Source organism: Scomber japonicus, chromosome 5 (assembly GCF_027409825.1).
Source record: "Scomber japonicus isolate fScoJap1 chromosome 5, fScoJap1.pri, whole genome shotgun sequence".
Classification (NCBI taxonomy): domain Eukaryota; kingdom Metazoa; phylum Chordata; class Actinopteri; order Scombriformes; family Scombridae; genus Scomber; species Scomber japonicus.
Genome location: NC_070582.1, coordinates 26,120,496 through 26,145,111, shown reverse-complemented (window position 1 = coordinate 26,145,111; position 24,616 = coordinate 26,120,496). Strand labels below are relative to the sequence as shown.

The 24,616-nt window shown below is 40.2% G+C and overlaps 2 protein-coding genes across 3 annotated transcripts; both read right to left on the bottom strand.

Annotated features, from left to right (window-relative positions):
• Positions 1-517: 517 nt before the first annotated feature.
• Positions 518-7,444, bottom strand: prmt7 (protein arginine methyltransferase 7). The gene is made up of 17 exons (XM_053319336.1): positions 7,224-7,444; positions 6,143-6,179; positions 5,790-5,939; positions 5,314-5,422; positions 5,098-5,210; positions 4,672-4,901; positions 4,365-4,545; positions 4,117-4,244; positions 3,320-3,458; positions 3,150-3,233; positions 2,996-3,043; positions 2,789-2,878; positions 2,271-2,432; positions 2,038-2,112; positions 1,763-1,923; positions 1,511-1,607; positions 518-1,040 (listed from the first exon to the last, which is right to left on the bottom strand). The coding sequence occupies exons 1-17, from the start codon at positions 7,316-7,318 to the stop codon at positions 882-884; spliced, it is 2,058 nt and encodes a 685-aa protein (XP_053175311.1). The 5' UTR covers positions 7,319-7,444; the 3' UTR covers positions 518-881.
• Positions 7,445-10,113: 2,669 nt separating this feature from the next.
• exoc3l1 (exocyst complex component 3-like 1) lies at positions 10,114-23,341 on the bottom strand. Of its 2 annotated transcripts, none has more exons than XM_053319038.1 (15): positions 23,035-23,341; positions 19,547-19,722; positions 19,197-19,416; positions 18,460-18,672; positions 17,605-17,795; positions 17,119-17,337; positions 16,895-16,965; positions 15,933-16,050; positions 15,669-15,794; positions 14,518-14,618; positions 14,311-14,427; positions 12,494-12,764; positions 11,627-11,782; positions 10,907-11,040; positions 10,114-10,782 (listed from the first exon to the last, which is right to left on the bottom strand). In XM_053319038.1, exons 1-15 carry the CDS (start codon positions 23,075-23,077, stop codon positions 10,596-10,598), a joined length of 2,343 nt encoding a protein of 780 aa, XP_053175013.1. In that variant the 5' UTR covers positions 23,078-23,341; the 3' UTR covers positions 10,114-10,595. The 2 variants fall into 2 exon arrangements, with proteins under 2 accessions (XP_053175013.1, XP_053175014.1); XM_053319039.1 differs by having other exon boundaries at positions 19,547-19,716.
• Between the last annotated feature and the right edge of the window lie 1,275 nt (positions 23,342-24,616).

Here is a 24,616-nt window from a genome sequence, read left to right as displayed (position 1 = left end):
GCTGCCACTTCCTGTATTGGAGTGTGACATCATTACATGACAAATTAAAAAAACAAAAATGTTATGCTGAATTTATATTCTATTCTATTTATATTCATTTAAGAATTTTAGTCATCTGATGGTAAAATGCCGCCACAACATTTGAGTGCGTCTATACAGGATTCAACCTTACTGCTGAAAAGGTCTTAAAAGTAATATTAGATTTGACTTCAGGAGCTCAGCAGTGATGTCACTGCCCTGTCAGCCAAAAGTAAACTGTCACATAAACCAGACGACAATAATGATACCAAAAACATCATAAACAAAATGAAACTTTATAAAACATTTCTACAACACAACATAAGACTTTGCTGGACTGGTGTCCTGTTCATTCATTAAATCTGTAAGTCATTTCTGGTACACAAAAGAACAGTTGTGGGTATTGGCACACGTTATGAACCTGAACGGGCCATTAAGACACACTTAGGCTGAACAGACTGAATTTCCATCAGCCAATGATGTAATGCATATGATTAATCTTAAACTTAAATATTGGTTTATGAGATGCCCTTAACATGAATTATCATCACTGAATATAATTATTTGTTATTGGTAAAATTCTTTGGTAGACAGATTTCATATTCCTCAGCATGTTTTTAATTTTTTAAAAGAACTGAACACCTGTGTGATGTGTGACTTCTGCAACATAAAAACAGCAGTAAACACTGAACTCTGCACAGTTAAGGAATGACAACGGTCCTGTTACAACTGTTCAGATATCAAGTGATTTCATAAAGGCAACTGTCAAAACAATAACTACTGGCTGAACCACACATGTTGAATATTCACTCATGATGTTGACAGTGGAAAAAGCACAGAGAGAGTCCTTCCTTAGCTCCACATCATTCAGAGTCCACGCTGAAGTCCATCTTGATGTCTCCTAAACTGGGTTCGAAGGTGAAGTTGTAAGACACGCTGGCTCTGCTGTCACCTGAGCTGTCCCACGCTGACCTGAAGAAATAGACTCCCTGCTTCCTGTGTCGGCTCCACTCACAGTCACCCTGCGGGGAGGAGGCAACGGGACAAACTATTACATCTGATGGGAGAATCCTACAGCGGCAAAACTTCATACAGCAGATGATCGGAGCGACGGTAGAAGCTGAAGATTATTTGAAGCTGCTAAATGATTCTGTGTAGCCTCTTAATTCACTTAACCAGAACAGAACTTATATAAATGTTATTTCTAGCAGTGGTTTAAGTGATTAAAGACTACCTCTTAACTACTGTTAAAGGTCCTGAATCTCCAACTTGCTCAGTAATCAAACATAAATTAAAGTGACAGCAGGTGTAAAGCTAGGACAGAGCAAACATATTCACATTTGAAATACAATAACAGATCATATGTATTACCTACACTGTATACATTATGTTACTTTAAGACAGAGTATGATGGTGAGAATAAATAGTTCAAAGGGAGCAAAGATGCTTCAGTCTGTTCATGAAACAAAGCTCTAGATGAAGGCTGTGTTACCTGCTTGCTGAACGGTCCAATTAGGCCTGCGCTGACGGTGATGTCATTGGTTAGGTTGTATTCCATCCACAAGGCGACACCGTGGCAACGACCACTCCTGAAACAGACAAGAGGATGAGCAACTGAGCGCTGACAGTGAGTGAAAAATAACAGTTTGTTTTACAACCAAAAAAGTTGCATATTTTGTCAAACTTAAGCAGCCAGAACAAGCCTGTGCTGTCAGGATTTAACATTGAATGAAAGAGACTGTACCTTATCAGAGGTAGTGAGCCCTGACTGATGATTGGCTGTTGAGGGACACATTGTGTGAAGTCAAAGGTCATGACGGCTTTAGACTGGGTCAGGGCGCGACACGGGTATTCCCACAGAGGGTGGGGCTCGGCCTCACGGGACTCGTGGAAATCCAGAGATTGCTGAAGCGACAGAAATAGAGGATTTTTTTTTTTCACATGATAGGTTTTTAGAAATAAACATTAAAGACATAAAGAGATAGACTGAAAAAACCTTTAAGGAAAGTGAAATTTTACCTGGACCATTTCATCCATGGGGGTAACGTCAAATCCCTCACATGTTCCACACGGTGCTCTTATCCTCCACAGATCCTAACAAACACAGAATCAGAAGGAACTCAATTTTAATTTTAAAACTCTTTGGGGGCATGTCTACAGTAAAATTAGAACCATCTTATTCTTATTCAATCTCAAGACGAAGGCAACAGTGATTCAATTATTATTGCTTTGTTTGTGGCAGTCCGTCTCACCTGGAACTCCACGGCCACCATGTGAAGGGTGGCGGAGCAGGGCAGGATGGTGACGTCGGGTCGCAGAAGGCCTGCCAGGGCGGTGCGACAGTACCAAAAATACAGGGAGTGCCATGGCAACAGGCTGGTGCTGAAGTACGGTTCACCCATCAGGACTGAGATCTGCAGGAGAGAAGTTCTACACTTATCCCTGGCGCTTTATTAGACCCAATTACACAAAATACATCAGGCTGGGATTGGTTAAATTAAAACAGGTTGGTGAGGTTCTTCCAACCTCTTCCAAGTCAGACTTTGGGGGCGTTCCAGTTTAAATTACTCAGAAATTCCATCTTTCGAGTTCAAATGGAACACACCAGTAAAAACGTTCACACATTGCCCACATTATGAGGAAGAGGTGGGGCTAGGGTACTTTTCAACTTACCGTGCAGGTGTAAATGGCACAAGTGTAAAATTGTCAACTGTGGTGCCCCCTAGTGGCAGTATTAGAAATAACAGCTGATATCTTATTGCAAACCTACCAGTTCTCCTCCCAGATCATTACTGCTCAGCTGTTCGGCTCTGATTTCCAACAGCTCAACGCCTCCTTTCATCGAGTTGGCTTCCAACACCTATAGAGAAAAATGTGTAGCGTTAGCATCTCCTTACCTGTCTCTAGAGTTGGTGGCTTTGTATTTAGAGACCTAAGATACGTGTCAGTTCTGAGAGACTGAATAATTCTCATTTACCTGCTCGATCACTTGTTTGGACATTCTTGAGTTTTCCAAACTGAAGACCTGAGTCGATGCAGAGAGAAGAACATGACATGTCAATGACAAAGTCTGAGTATAGTCTTTGGTTTGTAGTGATGCAGTATGTATAATCATGGTCAGAATGGGGTACCTTCTTGGCTCCGAGCGTGTGAGCAAACACAGGAAGAAGACTTCCATCACTGACGCCAAGACACACGCTGTCCTCTCTCAGAACCTGGAGTCAACACAGCAGCTAATCAAACACCTGTGACATCTATCATTACACTTACAAGCAGTTTTGTTTCTGGTTGTATCACTCACACTTCGCAGTGCGCTGACGTAACTTTCTGTGCGAAGCTTGTCGTTGAGTTCACCGAATCGTGGCCTGGTCCAAACCAGGTGGGCCTGGCAGGTGCAGCACGGTCGAGAGGGAGGAGCCTCGCTGTGTGAGTTCTGCTGGCTGAGAACATGGACATGCACACAGTCTGAGCTGTATTAACCTTTATTTAAATCGATCAAACTTATTTATATGGCACTTTTCATACAGTATAATAGTTCAAAGTGCTCCACAGTTGATTGATAAGGTGATACGACAGGACAAGTGTAGACTGAGGACAGGAACAAATTACAAAGAACAAATCACGTAATCCTGTTCCCAAAAATTGTAGGCCTATATAAAATAAATTAATATAACATATAATGCTAAATTAAACGCCAACGAATGATCCTATCCATCCAATAGTAGTTAAACCCTCATCACTTAAAACAACTGCACTTTGTTATGTGAAGGTTTCAAATCTTGTATCTTGTTATATTAAATTAAAAAGATTATCCATTGATTATCCAGGTGAGCTGTGGCACACATGCTTTCCCATCTGTCATCATCATCATCATCATCATCATCATCATCATCATCATCATCATCATGTCATCTGTTTTAAGACAGACTTGAAAAATTGTGAACTTTGACCATAATCTTTAATTTAAATTTAAAGAGACATTAAGACCCAACACTAAGCAAGCACTTCCTAACAGTGGCAAAGAGAAAGCCTATTTGATAACTGTAGAGAATGATAGATGAATTAGTTGTCTGCCATCATGTTATAATCATGCTATACCTGTGAGTTTGCAGACTGTACCACAGACTGTAGTCATCATGGCAGACAGTCATGCTGAGCTCCTCCCCTTCTGTCACCTTACTCTCTGCCGGCAGGAAGTACACACTCTGCATCCAGTGGTCCCGCCACTGAAAAACATACCACAGTGATCAACAGAGGTGGTGTGTGTGTGTATGTGTGTGTATGTGTGTGTGTGTGTGGGGGGGGTGGCCTGAATAACCATCATGATGTTGTGTTATTGTACTCACCGGTGCCGTCTTTTGCTGTGGGTACGACCAGCTGGGAGCCATGGAACACACGATGGTTCCACTGGGATCCATGTCGATGTCCCACCAGGACAGCACCACCTGGGCCCGACCCCCATGATGAGCCGCGAACTGGGATGAGTGGGACTGGGGGGCGCTGCTTACTGGTTTACTGAAGTCCACACTGAGGAAGAGAATGCAGGAGAGGGAAGATGTAAAAAAAACTAATGGGGACAGATATAAAATATTAAAAGGGAAGGTTTGTAGTTTTTCAAGGGTGTCTTAAAACAACAGCCAGCGACTGTCATACCTGAACATGGTGCAGACAGGACCGAGGGGGTTGAAACTGTGAGGAGAGACCTGGCTCAGCTGGATGTCACACACTGCATGAGCTCCGCTGCAGTGACCCACGGCGGGTGGAGGCACCAGCCGGGTCCCCTCCACCTCCACCTCCTGCAGCTGAGCCCAGCTCCACAGCAGCTCCGACTCCACCAGCTGGGCGTAGACGGTGGCCCGGTGAGGGACCGCCTCACAGCCCTCCTGCGTTGGGTGGAGACACAGCAGAGGACACATCGGTTGTGATACTTCAGAAAAGCTCAAGACTGGTGAGTGTGAGTTTCATTCATAAATACACACACACACACACACACACACACACACACACACACACACACACACACACACACACACACACACACACACACACACACACACACACACACACACACACACACACCTGGACCAGATTGTGGTGAGCATGCTCATAGCTGGGCAGGGCTCCTTCACCTATCAGCTCTGTATCAAACAGTTCTGTGATCAGGATGTTGGCCTTCATTTGCATATCTCCATCTGGAAGAAATCACACATCTCAATCAGTCAACACAGACATAATGATGCTGCTGCTGGAGAAAATGACATCAACAACAACAACATTCATACGTAGCTCTCTAACCTGGTCCCACAGTGACATCAGTGGAGTGTTTGTTAATAATTTTGATCTTGTCAGAGAAGCCGTTCTTCTCCACGATGCTCTGGGCGGCGGTGGCCATGGGCTTGAAAACCTGCAGACACGAAGGACACAGTTAATAACAAGATGCAAAACTCCACAAAACAGAACAATAACATCTGCACTGAAATGAGAAGTTGATTTATTTATCAGTCAATAATATCAAAAATTATCTTCTTACAGCTTTTTTTGCTCGATTTTTAATGATAGAAAACTGGAAATGTTTGGATTTCAGATTGTTGGCTGGACAAAAAAAAAAGAAGCTAGGTATAGACTGTGTTCACACATGCAAAATCTTCCACAGTGATTTTTTGTCGTCTGCAGGATCAGTTAGTTTTGTAAGATACTGGGCAGTGAAAATATGCACAAGAGAAATCAGCATCACAGTGTCTGTCCTGCACATAGAGGAGGAGCATGTGTACCTCCACAGCGTAGCAGTAGTCGGCTCCAGCAGTGACGGCCATCATGGACAACAGGCCCGTCCCTGTCCCGATGTCCAGGATGATGGCCTTCTCACCACGAGCCTTCACTCTGGCCACAGCGGCCCGGATGCCCTGGTAGTACTTCTCATTCTGTAGATAGAGAGAGCATCAATCACTTTCCTCAAGAAGTAAAGCAAATATGGATGGATCAACATTCACATATTCATTCCTTCTTATGAAAAGTGAATACTTTTTTTTTTTTTTTGGTTCCACACCTCAAACCAAAATAATAATATATTCATACCTATTGACAACCCAGTTTCATTGGTTCATATAAGGCTGATGTCACTCACCCTGTCATGATCATGCAGCATGTCTGCGTAACAGGACCTGAAAGAGAAAAACACAGTATAATTTACTTTAGTTCTACCATTTTATTATTATCATTTTTTTGTCTTTTCTTAACTTTGTCAAGTGTGTGTGTGTATGTGTGTGTGTCACTATATGTCTGTATCTGAGGGATTAGGGGTATGTATAAAGTCTGTGTATATACTTAGGTGGGTTAATGTAATAATAATAATAATAATAATAATATCTGATGACAACTGAATGTGATTTTACAAAACTTTGTGGACAGGCAATTTAGGCAGATTTCATTCATATTACTTAATTATTACTAGGAGGAATGATAACTATGTTGGAAGGGTTGTATGTATTGTGCCCAGACCCTTACACACTTCAATTAATTTAAAAAATACATATTTTCATTTTATGCTACTTTGTACTTATACCCCACTTATATACCACATTCCATTTATATTCCACAGCTGTAGTTTCTGGCTACTTTTCGGATCAATATTTTATACTAAATAAAATAACTATAAACTTACATTGTTATTATAAGACTACCCAACAGTTTGAACTGTTAACATGAGCTCTACTTTAAAATACTGCTTACATTTAGTGCATGTCAATAAAGCTGTATTAATATTCCAATAATATAATAATAAATAAGCACTTGATAAATGGGGACACTTAAGGACTTTTATTTATAATCAAGTATTTGTATATTGTAGAATTGATACTTTTATCTCATTTTTCATTTATAACAGCAGCTGCATATCAGAGACAGACAAACACCTGACTGCATCACAGTAATTAAGCTACTGGTGACAGTGCTAAATAATGTAAATACACTAGTAAACTTAAATGAAGGGAGACAACTATAAGAGCCCGAATGTCAAACTGTGAAAAAGAGTCAAAATAAGTTTTATGTTGTTTCTCTGACAGCACTAAAAACACTGCATATTAAACTGCACCAGCTCAATTGGATGTCATAATTTCAGAGGCACCATCCCCTCATTCCATGTGCCGTGGTCGAGGACTCTTCACCGGCATCAAAACAACAGTGCTGTGTGTTAGCTGCTCCGTTACCGGGCTATCTCCTGGTGGTAGTCATACTCCTCGCCTTCCTCCACCCAGTCCACAGCTCCGGTGGTCGGGTTGGCTCGTCCGCAGAAAGTCTTCATGTTCGGCCTCAAATGTGTCAACAGTCCGCTGAGTGAACGGCTCGGTCAAAACTGCTTTTAATCCGGATTATTATGCACAAATCTTCAAAACTAATGGATTACAGTGGCAGCATGGCTTCACCGGGAACGGCCATGTTTCCAGTGACGTCACGGACTCTTTAGGTCACGTGACAGGCCTTTAAAAAAAATTGTTTAGCTTTATGAAAGAGCCAACAGTATAATATACATATATATATAATGTTTTATATATATATATATTTTATACTATAATGTTTTATATATATATATATGTGACTGTTAATCTTAACATGTTAAAAGTACAATCACCAATTAATAATAACAAATGATAAAAAGAAGATTAAATATTTCCTCCAGACATAAAACACAAATACTATGCTTGGAGCAATGATGTCATGTGTGCCTGATGTTTTTTCCACAATAAAAGCATAATTACATTCATGATCCTTAAGACACCCTGTACTCCTTCTTCCTCATTAAAAAAAAAAAAAAAACAGAATTTATGAAAATGCTCATTCATTTAATTACAAATGTGTGACTGCTGAACACATGTCTCTGACTTCACGGTAAAAATGGTTTGTGCACTGGAAGCTTCACACTTCCACATCACATGTGTGGAAGTTGAATATTGGACCAGGTGATGTCACAAATAATAGTCCTGGGTCCACCACTTAAAGGACCCGTGTGTAGAACCTGGCACCTAGCAAAATTAAACTTGGCAGAAATGGGGTAAAGTATTCATAAGTATTTAAGTTTTAATGAGCGTATAATCAAACTCTATATCAATGAAAAGACAAGTTAATGATGGTTTACTCAATGGACAAAATATCATGTAAAGCCTGACATGTTCTTAAACCGATTTGCTCCTGTGACTGCTTATTTCAGATTACCAAGATGATAAGAGGTTGTACTGATATAAACATGAAATTGGCTAGAATTAATTTTTTTTGCCTGTAATCCCATGAAAATATACACTCGGAAGAGGAGAGGAGGTGTGGTCATTGGTTGCAGTCTTCACCCTCACCATTAGATAAATCCTACACACTGGTCCTTTAAAATTAGATTTTCAAAAAGCGGAGAAATGTGTGAAAACAGCCTTTCTGGTGTCAAACTCTGCACATACATCATTCTGAAAAGTGAAGCCCAAACATTCAACTGAAAGATCACACAGAAAAACAGATTTTTGAGTGGAAGGGATCTTTAAAGTTTATTTTATAAAGCCTTTATTTAAGCATTTATGTAGCAGAGTTTACAATTTGTTTACAAGTTGGCATTGAACCAGAACAAGGGAAATATCCTTTGAAATAACAACAGCAAACACTATTCAAAAGGAAATTGTAGAAAACTAATACATAAATACAATAAATACAATAAAAAATAGATAAAAAATAATCAATATGAACAAAAATACAAGATAAAATTGGACCAAATAGAAAATACATAAAGACTAGGTAATTAATTAGCAGCCTCAGTTCCTCAGGTGGGACAGCTCACAGTCCAGAAGCCCTCACCTAAAAACCATGTTCAGTCTGAAGTCCAGACTGTGATGTGATGACGCTTTAATAAAACTCTTTATATTCTCAAAATCATATACCATACAGTGTCAGTGATCTATCTACTTCTGTTGTTACGTGCTGCAAAATAACCATCCACATGCTTCATGGACTGCAACCTTTTAGATTTCACTTTTTAATTGAAAATACATTAAACTAGGTTATTCTATCTGAATATATACACAAAGACTCCTCAGGCTGAGAGTAACAGAAGCCTTGCATCATATACACATTAATGAGCCACTTCAGTTCTTCAGTATCAGACGCTTTTTGCATGTTGAATACACTCAGGTGTCAGGTATATGTCACAAATGCAGAAATGTGCTCTGCTGTGGTTGTCTCAATCATTGTTTTTTTAAGTGTTGGTTGTGGGTTCAGAGAAATGTCACAAGGTCCTGTTCAAATGGAATGAGTGATACTAGGCCTGTCACAATAACTTGTTTTGATGGACAATATATTGTCTCAGAAATAATCACAATAATCACGATAAACAATATTATCATCATTTAAAGATCATTTTATACCGCTGATATAATGATCATTTAATAGCATAGTAAAGTAAAGTGGGTGGGGGGTGAGACTGGAGAGTGGGTGCTACACTTCTGTAAAAACACAGACTGTTATTATGGGCTGGGACAGTTACTCACCTTTAATTCCATATAAGCTGCGCTGCTTGCTTCTACAGTCTCCACTCAGGACGTACACAGTGAGGAATGGAGGACACTACTTGTTTAGCCAATGTGACATGAATAGCCACTTAGCTGCTAATGTGAAGTGTGGCAATATTGAGGTCAATAAAATGATCAAGGTCATGTCCATGTATCATACGATAAGTCCATATAAACACATGATGATCTTGATCATTACATTACTGTACGATAAGGTCGATAATGTAATTATTGTGACAGGCCTAGGTACTACAGTGTTATGTGATCATGGGTATAATATGTAACCATGCAGATAGTTTGATTTTGTGTGCTTAAGTTTTAAGAGATATCTGATCCCACCCATATAGGAAGAGTTGAGAGAAGATTGTTCAGAGCACTTTCAGTGAAAACTGTTGACAGTGAAAAGAAAGTTGACATTTTAAAGCTGCAACATACATTTGATAGTAAAATGCACTGGCCAAGTTGTCGCACAGAGAACATTGAGTACAGTTACTAAAAGTCATGTTACTTGAGTTTTAGAGTAATAATGAAACAGTGTTCAAACTGTTCAAGTTTAAATGTCAAAGTTAAATCTGTAGCAGAAATTGCTGAGACACATGACAGCATGTGACAAACTCATAAGATGTTTTACCTTCAATATTACGGGGCATTAAACCAACTCTGATGACCTAAGGCGCCACAGCAGCTCATAGATTCAAAATTTTACTTTCCAGCTGAATATCAGCTGATGTCAGACCAGCGAGTCACCAGCTCAGACCTCTGCTGAACTGTGACTGTAACCCTAACCCTAATCCTCTAACTCTCTAACTCTAACCTTAAGCTTCTGAGAAAAAACACGATACTGTGTTGATTTTCTCTGGATAAAAAAGCATGACCACCCATCATCTTAATTTGAACCTCAGCAGGAACAGCTAGATCTAGACCAAGCTTAGTCCTGCGTGTTTTCAATGTAATGGTGAGCTAACAGGATCTGGATGGTGATCTGTTAGAGAACCAACTCTGATTTGACTCTAAGGGCCACATACTCAGTCTCTGTGATCATGCGCACTTGGCAGTAGGCAGACAGAAGGCCATGGTGGAGGGTGGCACCAGGATATCTGTGAAGATAGGCCGGTATCCTGCTGGCAGAGGGGGGGCGCTCTGCTCCAGCAGGTCCAGTACTGTCCCTCTGGTGTCCCTGGAGACATCACCACGGATGTCCAGCAGCACAGAAACGTGCTCGTCACTGAGGAAACAATGTAAAGGTATAAATCCCTGGACAGGTCTTTTTTTTTAATCAACAAAAATATTTATATATCACTTTTTTATCACAATTATAATGCACAAAAAGCTGAAAAGGTGTTGCTTACCTGATGTCGGGGTATTTGGCTGCTAATCCTGACACTTCTAGAGGGAGCATGGCAGGGTCTTTGAGTTGGATGAAGTCAGCCAGGACAGGAAGTAAGGCCAAAGGGTTCACTTCAGGTACTGACCCCTCACCCTCCTTTGATGATATTAGATTTTTGAAAGCAGAGTTAAACCCAGTATTTCATTGCTACTACTACAAAAGCAAAAGTCAAAGTAACCTGTAGCTACTGGTGTGAAATTAGAAGTTGTACTTTTGCCATGCACTCAATTAGTTTCAGTGCCTCACACAGGCAACCAGTGTAGTATTGATTAGTTCTACATCATCACATTGCGAAGGGCCTTTTTTTCATGGCAGAGTACCAATCAGCAGAAGCAGTACTTTGATAGGTTGGTATTAAAGCTGAATCAATAAACGCCACACCACAAGCGTCTGTTTAGGCTCAAGCTTTTTTTTGTCAAAAGTGGCATTTTGTGTTTTATTCTTGCCATCCCAAATCTCAAACCAGCTTCCTCTAACTGCAGATCTGTGGTGTGGTGTTCACATTGTACCCCTCCCCATATGTTCAGCTGCTGTTGGCTGAGAGTTTGTTTGTTGATCTTCCGATTTATGTTCAATCAGCCCTTTTGCACTTTACATTGTCACGTTTCCAGGATTAAAATAGGGCCAAAAATCTCAAGTCAATCATGAAGGTGACAGGTTTTTTTAATTGAACAGTCCTCACCAGGCCATGGAAGATTTCTCTGAACTGCTGGTCGTCCTGAACCATCTGCTGAGCGAGCAGCCTCCTCTCCTCACCGCTGCGGCACACCAGCCTCTTCTGCATCATAGCCCGGACGTACTCCACCACCATCAGCCACTGAGCCTCCTCCTGCAGGCGCTGTAGGATAGATATTGACTATACTTATTGTTTGCTTCTTCAGTACTGTGCAATCAACCTGGATCGAGAATGAATGATATTTCTGCCGAAATTAAGTGTACTCTGGTTTTAATTTTATGCCAGACAAAAAATATTTTTGTATTTTCTCGCAAAACTGGCAGATATAAAAACACTGAATGCTAATTACTACTGCTAAAACCAAATAGCAATGGTATTAACCTTCAAAAACAGGTATGATTGACATAATCCTCTGATAAATAGGTAGTAGGAGAAACATTCACATATAACAACCCCCTGATGCTGTGCTGTAAAAGCATGTTTGTGGACAAGATTAAACTAAAAAGTATCAATTAGTTGTGTTGCAAATTTTTGGTAAATTCTTTTTAGTAAATTCTAATCATAAAAACTGCACTTCCTCTTGAGTTTTATCAGCTAATGATCCAAAAATATAGATTTAAAAAAAAAAAAACTATTTTTTGAGGTATATGGATGAGAAGGGGCTGGGTTGATGGGTTGGTTTTATTCTTTTTTGGACACTGGGTGAATATTTTGGTTGTAAATAAATTTGGAATAGTTGTTTATAAAATATAGATGAGTTAACAGAGGAGTAGTGAAAAAGGGGTAGGAATGTATGAGTATTCCTTCCTACTCCTTTTCTCATATCACAACTAAAACTGTCAAATGGAGATGGAAGCAGAGCAGAGCTTTGACCTGCCGGCAGGGGGGTCGAACGCGGCCGTACAGCTCCAGGTGACATTCCAGGACGCGGCAGAGTTTGGGTGTGGGGTCTCCCTGGACCAGCCAGAGTCGGGTAAGCAAGCCTGGGAGGAGAGGCTGGAGGTCCAGCAGGAGCTGATCCATCACCAGGCGACACGCACGCCTCACTGCCCGGTCCAGAGCTGCCAACGGGTTGGGGGGAGTCCGAGAGAACTGGGCCGCCGACCGTGACGACTGCTGCTGCTGCAGGCTCTCTGTGGACTTCCTGCATCACACAAAATGCACAAAGTGGATTTTATTTATTATTGAGATTCAAAGTATGGCCTGTATTTGGTTTTTATTCAAATTTCATTTTGTTCTCATCTTGTTTATTCTTATAATTGGGTTTCCTGTTATGATGGGAGTAACATGAGCAGGCCATTAGAGGAGCACTTAACTGTTATTCAATAACATGCATGACATTAAAAAAATAGAATTTTGTCAAGGAACAAACTGTTTTTTCCTTTGAGTAGATGGAAGCAGCAGGTTACACCCAGGCTCTCTCAGTGGCATGAGGTGTAGTAAACTCTACATCAGCTTTGACCCCAGTGGGATTAAGAGAAGTACAGACTGTATGTCCCTATTACATGTAGGTTTGTGGGGGTGTATCTCTCTCTCTCTCTCTCTCTCTCTCTCTCTCTCTCTCTCTCTCTCTCTCTCTCTCTCTCTCTCTCTCTCCCTCTACCTGTCTTGAAAAGCAATCTAATCACCTGAGGAGAGTTTGAGGAGGAGGGGGGGGGCAGTATTTTTGAATGTTGGAGTTGTGTTATGTTAGTTTGTTATTTTAGTTTGAGATGCAGATTGCCAGTAGTCCAGTTATCTGGTTTTTGTTTTGGTTGAGTTTAGATTAAAGAGATTAGATTTGTCCCTTTTCATAGTTTTGTTTCTTTTGGCTGAGATCTACGTCCCCTTTGGTTGCTTACTTTGTGTTTGAGTATTATCATTTTCAAAATAAAGACCTTTGGATGACCACAGAATACATTTTTGTGGTCATCCAAAGGTCTGGCGTCCTTTTCATATGTTTCGGCCTCTAGTTAAGCCTGTGTTTAGATGGACTAGAAAAATCCCAACAATAACAAACCCTGCTCTCTTATTGCAACTTCATAATGTTTTTGTGTTGCTTTTTGCTACAGTAACCATAATCACATTATAGTTTATCCATCATATTTACTGTTCTATGGTAAAGAGAATTCTTAGCACAAAATGCTTTTCTGTTTCTTTTCCCGTCCTGTACGGCAACTTCCAGTGAATAAAAGCTTTTCATTTGAACATTCTTAGGCCACATAATTAGAGGCTACTTACTTTTCATGCTTGATATAATTGCATTAGTAAATCCTAAAAGCCGTCAACCTAATGGAGTTGTTAGTCCGAGACAGGATAAGAAACTGTAAAAAAAACATACTTCTCACTTTGGTCTCTGATGGAGGGAAAAATAATACATGCATGTTCTTCAGGTTCATCTTATGGAAGATGGATTGAAATTTAAATTATTTAAAAAATGAAAATATACAATGCATTTTAAATTAAATTTATATATTTTATAAAGGGTTAACTTTTGCAAAAAACATGCAAAAGTTAAAGATTCTGCTTTATGACTGATTTATGATTGAGTTTTTAAAGATAAATTTACTTGTTGAAATTTTTTTTTGTCCTCCAGCATCTATGAATATGTTCATATTTTCAAGTAGTTGAAGTATCTGCTGAACAACTTAAATTGTTGTGTTGTCAAGCTTTGAGATCATTGACAATCTGCTCCGCTGCTGTAACCTTACTTGAGGATGATGCAGTTGCTGATGGAGGCCAGCAGATAGTGGAGGTAGAACTTGTTGTTGTTGTTGCTTGGATTTTTGCGATGCTCCTTCCCGAACTCCACCAGAGCTTCTCGAAACCTGAGAAGTAAAAATGGAGGACTGGAGGTGAGCAAAAATGGCAAAAAAGTGAAGTGAAGCCTAAATAAAATGAGAATAAAATGCACACACCTGTTCAGGAGGTTCTCCATCTCATACAGTCCCATCTGTATGGTCTGGTCTCGCAGGGATTCTCCGATCATCAGAGCCACCCGGGCGTTCTCCTCCAGCATCTACCACAGTCCCCAGATGAACAACACACAGTATTACATGATACATCACTACTGATAAAATCCACACCACCTGTGCAGACAAGTTTGGCCATCAGGCAGGTGATATGGACCTGAAACGTGATTATAGTGCTTTGAGGTAGGTTTAAAAGGAAAAGCAGAGAGAAGTTTTTTATGTAACTGAATATGAAGTTACAATAAGGGAATACTCTTATTGTGAAGTGAAGATAATCACCAGTGATAATATAATATTATCAGATGATGAGATTTGTGGCTTTCAAACAGATGTCTCACTTTCCAGATAGAACAGATAGCTCATCTTGGCCACAGATTGTGACCACAGATAAGCGGAGGGCGATATAGCCTTAATGATTTTCAGCTGGTGTGGTGTATTGTGTGTGGATAGAGCTGGAGGATGTGTAGAAGGAATGTTTTTTTTCTTCCCTTTCTTTTATTCATTTTGAAATGTTCTTTGATGCTTATTTAATTTAATTTTAATATGAAATAAAATCAATGTTGATTTTTTAAAATGGATTAATTAACTAATTAATGTTATATTCATTTTTCTATGAATTTAAAATGTCTTCAAATTAATGCAATGGTGTATGAAACCATATAGTCTAAGGGTTAAACATACCCAGCAGATGGTCTAACTTCAGCCTTGTGTTTGATTCTGTACATCATTTTAAATTTAGTCCCAGTGGTACAACTTTCCACTTTGATCAATTATGATGTGATGATTGATTAATCATGAGTCTAACAGATAGTGATGTGTTTCATCTTTGATAAGTTTAATTAGTCTCTATCACACTACTAACTCCTCCACAGCGAGGAGTTGCAGCTTTTTGCTGTTGTACATAATCAAAACATAAATACATCAATATGTTTTTTTTAATATTATCATATGAGGCACTTTGGACTCTCTCCACACCTCCACACTGATTTTTCGGGTTATGGTTAGGTTATGTTTCCAGGAAATGAATGTAAGTTTATGTAATGTTCCCAAAAGTGAAAGAGGTAAGACTATGTGTGTGTGTATTGTATAGTGTATACCTGTGTAATGATAGTGGGCAGACTGGTTTGGTAGAAACCTTCATGGTCTGTATCCGGCTCCTGGTCTCTCTGCCAGTCTTGCAGCTCCACCTGCAGAGCTTTGTGCATCCACTCCGACACACTCTTCTGTAACAGCAACGACACAGGAACACACATGCTCAGTATGATAACACAGCTGGCATCATGCTCCTCTGCATTTCACAGCACTCTTTACATGGTTTGCACACACAGTGGAGATTTCAGGTTCCACACACTAACTCTTACCCGCACACTCTGTACGTATTTGTTTTGCAGCTGCTCCAGTCCCTCAGTGGAGATAAGAGGTCCCAGCTCTTCTTTCTCCATCTCAGCGACCAGCTCCGGTGGACCCATCATGTCTGGGCTGCCAAAACAAGACTGTCACACTCTCAGCTTTTAAAGGTTGACTGAAGTCAGCACCATCAAAAAGAAGCACTAAAGTTTCACTATATGACAGTTACTTTCTCTTACTTTCACAACCTATTGCAATGATTACCAACTCTTTTGATAATCAATCAATCATTCCATTTATTTTTCTGAGCAAAATTGCCAAATATTCACTGGTTCCAGCTCCTAAAGGAATTTTATGCTTTTCTTTGTTACAGATGTAATTGTAAACAAATATCTTTAAGCTTTTGACTTTTAAGATAAAAATAATTGTTAGTTGCAGCCCCGGTCTGATTCATTCACACTTTGTGAAATTTGACTAGGCGTTACAATTTCTATTAACAGGTTTGTTTTTCTTTTTATGCATAACTATTCCCATAAGTGAAGCTCTGAATAATGTTGGAAACTCAAAATTAGATGCCAAGTTCACAACTAATGGAAGCTGTGTGATAGATGACATTCATTATGTGGAATGTTTTCTCATCATTTCCACTCCAATGCTGTGATGGTAGTTAAGAGGAAGAGGTAGGGAGAGAGGAGAGATTGAGTTCTAACATTAATGAGCTAGATTTTGATTGAAATGTACAGCAGGAGTCTTATCGACTGAACCAATGACATCCTGAAATTCATGTTCAACATATGGATCAAGTAAAAACCTTTTCTCCAATGAAAACTAGGAAATGTACATTTATTTAGATTTGTTATGTCACCTAGAATATACATAGTGGAATTATAGATGACAGAAGTGTTCACATTACAGAAACAGTTACAACTAAAATAGTTTACGACAGACACAAAATCTGTGCAGATCCTGATCTCACCTGTTGTAGATGTGAAGCACCCAGTTGAGCACAGCGAAGATTTCACCACTCTCCAAGTCCCAGCTGCTAACCTAGGCCACAAATATCACTTACATGTGTATACAAAGTTCATCACAAACTTGAAAATAAAAAGATAATTGAGCTGCATACCTCTGTACATTATAGCTACAAAACATGTGGCCCTGTTCTGGTTCAGCAGGGTGTATTCCTCTCACATTACTGACCTGTGCCAGGTGGGCATGTAAACAGCGGTGGCTGGCCCTCAGGTAAGCTCCAGTTAGACGGTAGTGTGGAGGGACGCAGTGCTCCAGCAGGTGCCGTACGGTGGCCAGATCAGCCATGATACCGTGCTGGAGAGCAGAGAGGTGGCCCGCCAGGCCCGGACCTCGCGTGTGCAGGTAGGACACGCTGCGAAACCGAGCAGACACCGCCTCATCTAGTACCTGAAAGAGATGATATGTGTATTTTACATCCAACAATCTAAAAACAGAGACTACAACAATATTTTTGACCAAATACCTCAAAATCCATATTGCAACAAAATTTTAGGGATGACCATTAGTGCTGTCACAAAATATTTATAGAATTATATTTTGATAATAATCAACAGTAATATGGATATAATGACTAAGTGGGTAAAATAAATTAAGACAATATCTAGTCTCATCGATAATATTGCCCAGCCCTAGTTTGAAGCAGCTGATTAGGACCTGGAAGAAACATGCTCTCCAGCAGCGAGGTCGTCCAAGGGGAAGAGGTCTGCTGCTCCCCCCTCTCTCCTCCAGCAGAGCTCGGTCCAGGGCCTCCTCTCGCTCCACGATCCTCACTGCTGACACAAAGGGCGTGGGGTTTTGGCGGGCCAGAGCCAGAGCACTGCTCACCACCGCCCACAGTTCCTTACCTGAAGACACAGTGCCAATCAGAAAATCTCAGATGTCCAAAAAAAAAAACGTTTTTAAAAACTGTGAATGTTTGCTTTCAGAACATGTGTTATATTTATCAAAAAAGTAAAACTTTTCAAATGCATCAATGTTTCATGCTGACTTTATACAAACAGTCATACATGAAACAAGAAGTCCCAGATGAAAGAAAGTCAAAAATGAGAAAAATGATGACATAAATCAGGATAAATCTGAGTTGACTGAGCACTGGACCATTACCTAAACCTCAGAAATTGTGTTGATATTAGGGAGATTTAAAGTAAATCAAAGGTTCAAGACCGTTTCTTTGTATATGAACATCAGTGTCATTATGGACACTTCCATGCAGATGCCATCCACTATCACATGTATATGCTAGTTTAGTGCTCTACAACAAACAAATCAAACATACAGTACTGAAATGAGGGACTAAACTACCTTAAACAGCATATGTAAGTAATGTAATGGTTCTGATACAAAGTATAGAACGGTGCATTTTACACAACATGTATGACCCATAGAGTTAGACTTTGTATGAGTGCTGTTTAGTAATGAATATCATTAGTATGTCTAATGAAATGTCTGAATTACTACTATTATCATTCAGGTTTGGTCAGTTTTATTGTATCTCTAAGCTCTTCTTACCCAGAGCCTCTACCAGCTGCCCAACACCGGAGAAGTATTTGGTCACCAGTTCCTGGTCTTCAGGGCTAAGCGCACCTCCTGCTGTCCCAGCAGACCCTTGGAGCTGCCAGAGGATGTCATCCTGCCAGCACTCCAGATCCATGAGGCGGGCGTGTGCCTCCAGGAGCCGACGGGACTCCACCAGACGCTCGGTCTCCAACACCATACTCCGCACTGCCAAGACCATGGAAGGAGAGAACACAGAGATGATTTTTATTTGGGGGCTTTTGGGGCAGATACAGATTGAAAAACTTATTTTAGTGTCCAGTAAAAAGAAAGTTCTATATTGTATCATAAAATAGCTGCTTGAGGTTTATTAGAGTAGAATATTGTCCCTGGATAGGTGGGAAAAAGAGAATGGAAGAACAGATTGTGATTTCACTGTATTGTAGACTTATTAAACTATATTTCTCTGTTTTAGAATCAAAATTGACTGTTAGCATACTTCCTCGCATTACAAAAGGTGCAATATTTCCTTATTATAGTCATTCTGAAGGACACATATCAACATTTAGAGGTTTGTTAGAAGCTTTGTTTTTTTCCAGGTGTTGGATATTGTTCAATATGAAGATATTAACACAGGGTGGACAAAATATCAGGAATGGAATGGCTGGCAACACACTTCTATAACAAATGGCCTGAAATGAATAGGTGGCTAAACATTGTGTGTCCTGTGTGTCCACAAGGCAGCATCTCACCAGAGTAAAGCCGTGGCAGGTTGCTGACAGCGGCGAGGAGCTGACAGTGGTTGACTGACACTTCTCGCAGCCTCTCCAGAGATTTCACCCCCTCTCCGTTTCGATTAGACTCCAGCCCAGCCTTCCTCAAAGCATGTGACACGTCCTTCAGCTCCACCCTGGCCTCCCGGAGCTGCTCCAGACCCCAGCCCACCCCCTCCAGATATGACTGCACCATGGACTGGAAGGAAATGATTGATACATAATAGTCAGATATATGGGATTATGAGTCTATTTAATAAACTACTACTGATGGCATTGTATCATATTGTCTGTCAGCATGTTTTGATGTGTGTGTGAGTGTTGTCCACCTTGAGTCTGGTGTGTACGGAGGACGTCCTCTGGCTCTCTCTCTTCTTGTACTGGCTCAGTCGTTCCAGATGTTCAGGTCGACAGAAAACACCTGACGCCCACTTCAAGGCAGCGCCACGGGCCAAACACTCCGCCCTTTCCACCTCTGGCCATACCTCTGCCACTGCCACTGTGCCTGTCAGAAAGACACAAAGAACATGAGGCAGGGCCGAAGTTTTAAACTTATTTAAGTTACAGATAACTGTGAAGAGACCTTTTATCTAAAGGTGCCAAACAAATAACCAATGGCTTTAATTTTGCAAGACACTCTGGTACAGAAAATAACCTTTAATGTGTTAAAAGCTTCTGTATTGATCAGTAAATGAATGTGGGCGATTCTTAGTGTCTGCTGTCCACAGCTGCTATATACCATATGAAAAGTTTCTCCTTCAGTTTATTACATCAAGTGCCATTAAGCATGGTCGTTCACTGTGTTTACTTTCATTAAATCAGCTGAAAACAGCACCAGGTTTCTGCAGAATACCCACATACACCTCTAAAGACATAAGACTGCTCGGTTATAACTTGATATTCCACCTTTTTATGATTAACATGTAGGATTAGTAGGTCTCATAATAGCCCCTTTTCCAACTTTCTTTTCAGTAAAAGTAGCAGCTCATATTTTATTTTTGAGACACATTCTGGTGCAAATGCTGTTGTATAATATTAACATTAGCCTTATTGATGAAATAGTGTTGAATAGCGCTAAACATGAGTATTACATCATCCAAAGCTGGATGTTCCCCGATTTAAAAATCATTTCAGCACTGCTGTTGTTGTGCATGATAAGATTTGTGATGAATAATTACACTTATACTCTTTTAACCTTGATATTTTGTCAATTTAATTTACATACACCAAATAACATGTCACAAACGTGTCTTTTTTCTCCTTATGCACAGACTTTAATATTACTTTGAAGAAAGGATAAAAACAAGGGATGAAGGGGGGTGGGTGGCACAGGTGGTGGTGGCTAATATGATAACTTGTGAAACATTACTGTGATATTGGTAAGCTAGCTAGCCTAGCTAACTATCTGCATTCACATTCATTACACGACCAATGGTTTATTCACTTTAGAAGGTTGTGTCATGGCATTAATAATGTGACCTCATGAAGGTCATGAATGCCATGTTCATGAACATAAAGGTTAATGTCATTTATTTGTCTTTATATTCTGACCACAATTTTTTCCCTTACATTCAGGTTTGCCGGTTCACTCCACTTGTTTTTACATTTGATTTGGAATGGTTGGAGTCCAGCTGGGTCATCATGACATCATGACTATTCATTTTGGGTCTTTTACTTTACTGAAACACATCACACTCTAGCATTTTCCGTGAGTCTGTACACTGTCCTACAGTGCTTTATATTGGATGGTAAAAAACACATCATAAACATCATACAAACAATACACTTTAAAGGACAAAGCATTGGTATTTCACACAGCCCTTGTTATATATCTGTTGGGTCTGACCATAGTCTAGGGTGTCACTTACTGACTAAACTGACCATGAGATGAGATGTGTAATGATCTGGGCAGCTAACCCACTTGGCTAAACCAAATTACTGTGTTAGGTCACATTTGAATGTGTCCTTTTAGAATTAACTTGTTTTTAAAATCTCTAAGTACAATTAGTTAAACTCAAGCTAGTTGCATCATTTCTGTTTCCATGACAGTTCTGTTTCCAAAAACAAAACAAACAAAAAAAGAAATAAAAATTCTTGGAGAAATGTTTGTATGTATGCGTTATTTCATATATTTTTTAATACGTTTTTAAATATGTAAGCTCATGAACTTCACACTCTGATTTTGTTATAGTTCCAAAAATATTGTCCCTAAATGTCCTCCCAGCTCACTGTGGATGCTTTCATAGTTACTACCGACCACAACCACCCATAAAAGAGACAATTTTCAGCGTGCTAAATGGGAGCAGTATTGATGTTTCTGGAATGGGATACAGTATGCAGTCCTAATGGAGATGATACTTATATAGAAGAGAGAACTGAGGCTCTATTGTCAGCTGGCCAGTCAGGTAAGCAGTATATCATCTGTGAGCTGTTAGTCAGCTAAACAGGCAGCCGGAGGGTCAGCTGTGCCGACATCAGAGTCACATGACAATGCTTTGATTTGAATTACACATCTTAATGGGTCTTAATTGAATAATATACTGGCGAATGACTCAGCAGAGAGTAATGTGCTGGGCTGGTGAGCCGACATAGAGCAGCCTTTCAATGATTTTAGGTTCACTGACTGTGCACGTATCACTAAATCACTAAAAGTCCAGGTTTTGTCAGAGTCCTGATATGAATAGTCAGCGTGTGCATAGATGTTTGGATGTCTCAATTTCAGACAACAGGAGCGTCTCTGTCTCAGGGGAGGTCATGGGACACTCTGCTATCTCCTACCAGGACTAAATCTGAGTGCTGAAACGTCATTATCAGCAATTCTGCAAAACAAACCATAGAGCTCTTTGTCAGGGGAAAGTGATGTGTCTCGTGTAAGCAAACACTGCAAAAAAACACAACTGCGCACAACACAATACAGCACTCACTGGCTCGTTAACGATCTATAACGCTGCTGTAATGGTGACCTGCTAGAAACCAGCAGACTCTCTGATTAGAACAGCACATTGTGGAGAGTTAGGGCCTTTCATCTGCAGGACTGTGTGTAAAAAAACTAATACTAACATTTTTATTTATTCTCATCAGGGTGGGAAAGTATTTCAAATCAGTGTTCTTGAATTTGAACAGCAGCTTGCAAAATCTAACCAACAGGTCTATTTAGTAGTTGCTCTGGAGCTTTCAAGCCTATCTCATGATCTTCATCAGCCATTAGTGTTTACTCAATAGTAGAATTGTCTTGAGTAATATTTTCTACTTTGTCCTGAGCAATAAGTCCATACAAATGCTAATACAGAGATGGAACTACAGCTCCATGATCAACTGAGTGCTGAGGAGAATCATGCGATATGATCAAAAGCTCTAGAAAAGCAACTAAATTAACTTTTTGAAGTGAGACATTAAACTATGTTCAAACAGACTGATTATTTTTCTTTTAGGATTAGCAGCTAACTGTCAATGTATTTATTTATCAAAACAATTTCAGTTTCAATCTGTTTTTTTGTTCTATAAACTGTGATCAGGCAGGAACCTTCATCACACTAAAGAGTGGATAACACTGACTGGCAGATGTTCAATATGTTACCAAAGTCCAGTCCAGGTCCACAAATCAATTCATCACTCTAAACCTGACTCCTAAATGAGGAATACTGGATTTCATTCAGCAACACTGCAGCCCTGTGCACAGTTTTGTTTTGCCTCTAAATGTTGCAAGACTTTTGAAGCAGTGGGTGTTGGTCATTCAGCAGTGTTGTCAACAGGCAAACTGTGTGTGTGTATCTGTGTATGTGTGTGTCTGAGTGCATGCATGTTTGTGTCCCATTACCTTCTGGTTTGTCACCACCATTCTTCTGATCCCCTGCGGACATTGAAGTTCAGTTTTCAGCCGCCCTTCCACCCAACGAGTCTCCTTTACCCCGAGGCCCGGCGCTGAGGTTGCCCAGGGTGCGACGCCAGCAGAGGAGGGTGAGGAAAGACAGAGATGACAGAGAGGAGGAGGAGGAGGAGGAGAAGAAGAAGAAGAAGAAGAAGCAGAAAGGGTGGAGGAGAGAGAGCACATATCCATTCTATTGACGGCTTTCCTCTCTTCCCTCACACACACTCTCTCTCCCAGACACATCCTCTGCTGAGAGGCCGGCAGGAAAGGGAGGGGGCTGGAGGGGAGGAGAGGGAAGAGAATAATGCCGGGGGTGGGTGGTGGATGAGGAGGGAGGGGGGGGGGGGAGAAAGGGGCAGGGATAGGGAGGGTATAGGGTGATATGCTGCATTCAGGGGCCCGTGGAGAAGATTGTAAATCTTATTAGAGAGTTCTTCTTAAGTCAGCTTTCTGATACCAATTTCCAACCGGATCACATGGTCTTCATCAGCTCAAGAAAAGAGGCATGGGTGAAATTATAACAGCTTTTGAGAGTTTGCATGTCAGCAGGTCCAGTTCCATGATAGCTAAACAAAAACAGATGAAGACATTGTTTGTTTTGTTTATGATATTTTTATTTCCTAATTGTTTTCCTCTTCATAACCCACCTTTTATATCTGGTTTTACTTCATCACTTTTCCCCTTTAGTTATTTTACTTTCTTTTCCTTTTAATACCCCTCCTCAAATGTATGCTTTTACCCACTTTATATTATTTCATTAATCTTTCATTACCCCTTATTCTTATTTTTTTTATTCCTATTTCTGTTTCCTCACTGCAGATTCATGAGTTATGATAGTGTTTCCTAGTGACTTTTTATTGAGTCACTTTTTTTTGGTTTTATTTTGTTTATTTTAATTTTGATAGGAAAAGTTCATCTTTTTGGACACAGTTTGATGTTTTGCCATCTTGTCGAGGGTTGGGTGAAAATATACATGAGATAGTACTCTTGGGTGCACTAAATATGAAGCTAGAGCCAGCAGCCATTTAGCCTATCTTAGCACAAACATTGGAAGCAGGGGGAAACAGCTAGCCTGCTTCTTTATTTCTTGTTCTGCTCTGAACAAATTCAAACACACAAATACTAACAATAATTGAATATTCCATCTTCCATGTTGTTCTTTTTCTTTTTTTTTGTCCAACAAGACATGAAGGCAGCACAAGGGAAATATTGTGAGCAGAGGGGATCAGGACAACAATCCAGATGGTGGCAGACGGGGTCAGGGGTGGAGGGTGTAAGTGGGCCTGGTGTTCCGCAGAACCTCTTGGGAGTCTGAAAGTCTCCTTGACTCATTAGAGGAAACCAATTAAAATATGCAGGAACAGGAAGAAACAATGTATAATGCATAAGTCATTAACCTACAACCCACTATAGAAGACAGAAAAACAAAAGGAAGCAAGAGGCTAATGGAGTCCATGACTATTGTTCTTGCATTGGGAGGCACTTTACAGGTATCTCAACAGCTGATTTAAACCCGAGACATAATCCTTCT

Excerpts from the sequence above, each read along its gene's own strand:
- prmt7 (XM_053319336.1), bottom strand. The coding sequence starts at position 7,318 with ATGAAGACTTTCTGCGGACGAGCCAACCCGACCACCGGAGCTGTGGAC. Across the intron at positions 4,245-4,364 it reads CACAGCAAAAGACGGCACCG|TGGCGGGACCACTGGATGCA; the intron begins GTGAGTACAATA and ends TATGTTTTTCAG. Across the intron at positions 2,879-2,995 it reads CCAAACAAGTGATCGAGCAG|GTGTTGGAAGCCAACTCGAT; the intron begins GTAAATGAGAAT and ends TTTTCTCTATAG.
- exoc3l1 (XM_053319038.1), bottom strand. The coding sequence starts at position 23,077 with ATGTCCGCAGGGGATCAGAAGAATGGTGGTGACAAACCAGAAG. Across the intron at positions 16,966-17,118 it reads TACATGCCCACCTGGCACAG|GTTAGCAGCTGGGACTTGGA; the intron begins GTCAGTAATGTG and ends TTTGTGGCCTAG. Across the intron at positions 11,041-11,626 it reads GAGAAATCTTCCATGGCCTG|GAGGGTGAGGGGTCAGTACC; the intron begins GTGAGGACTGTT and ends ATATCATCAAAG.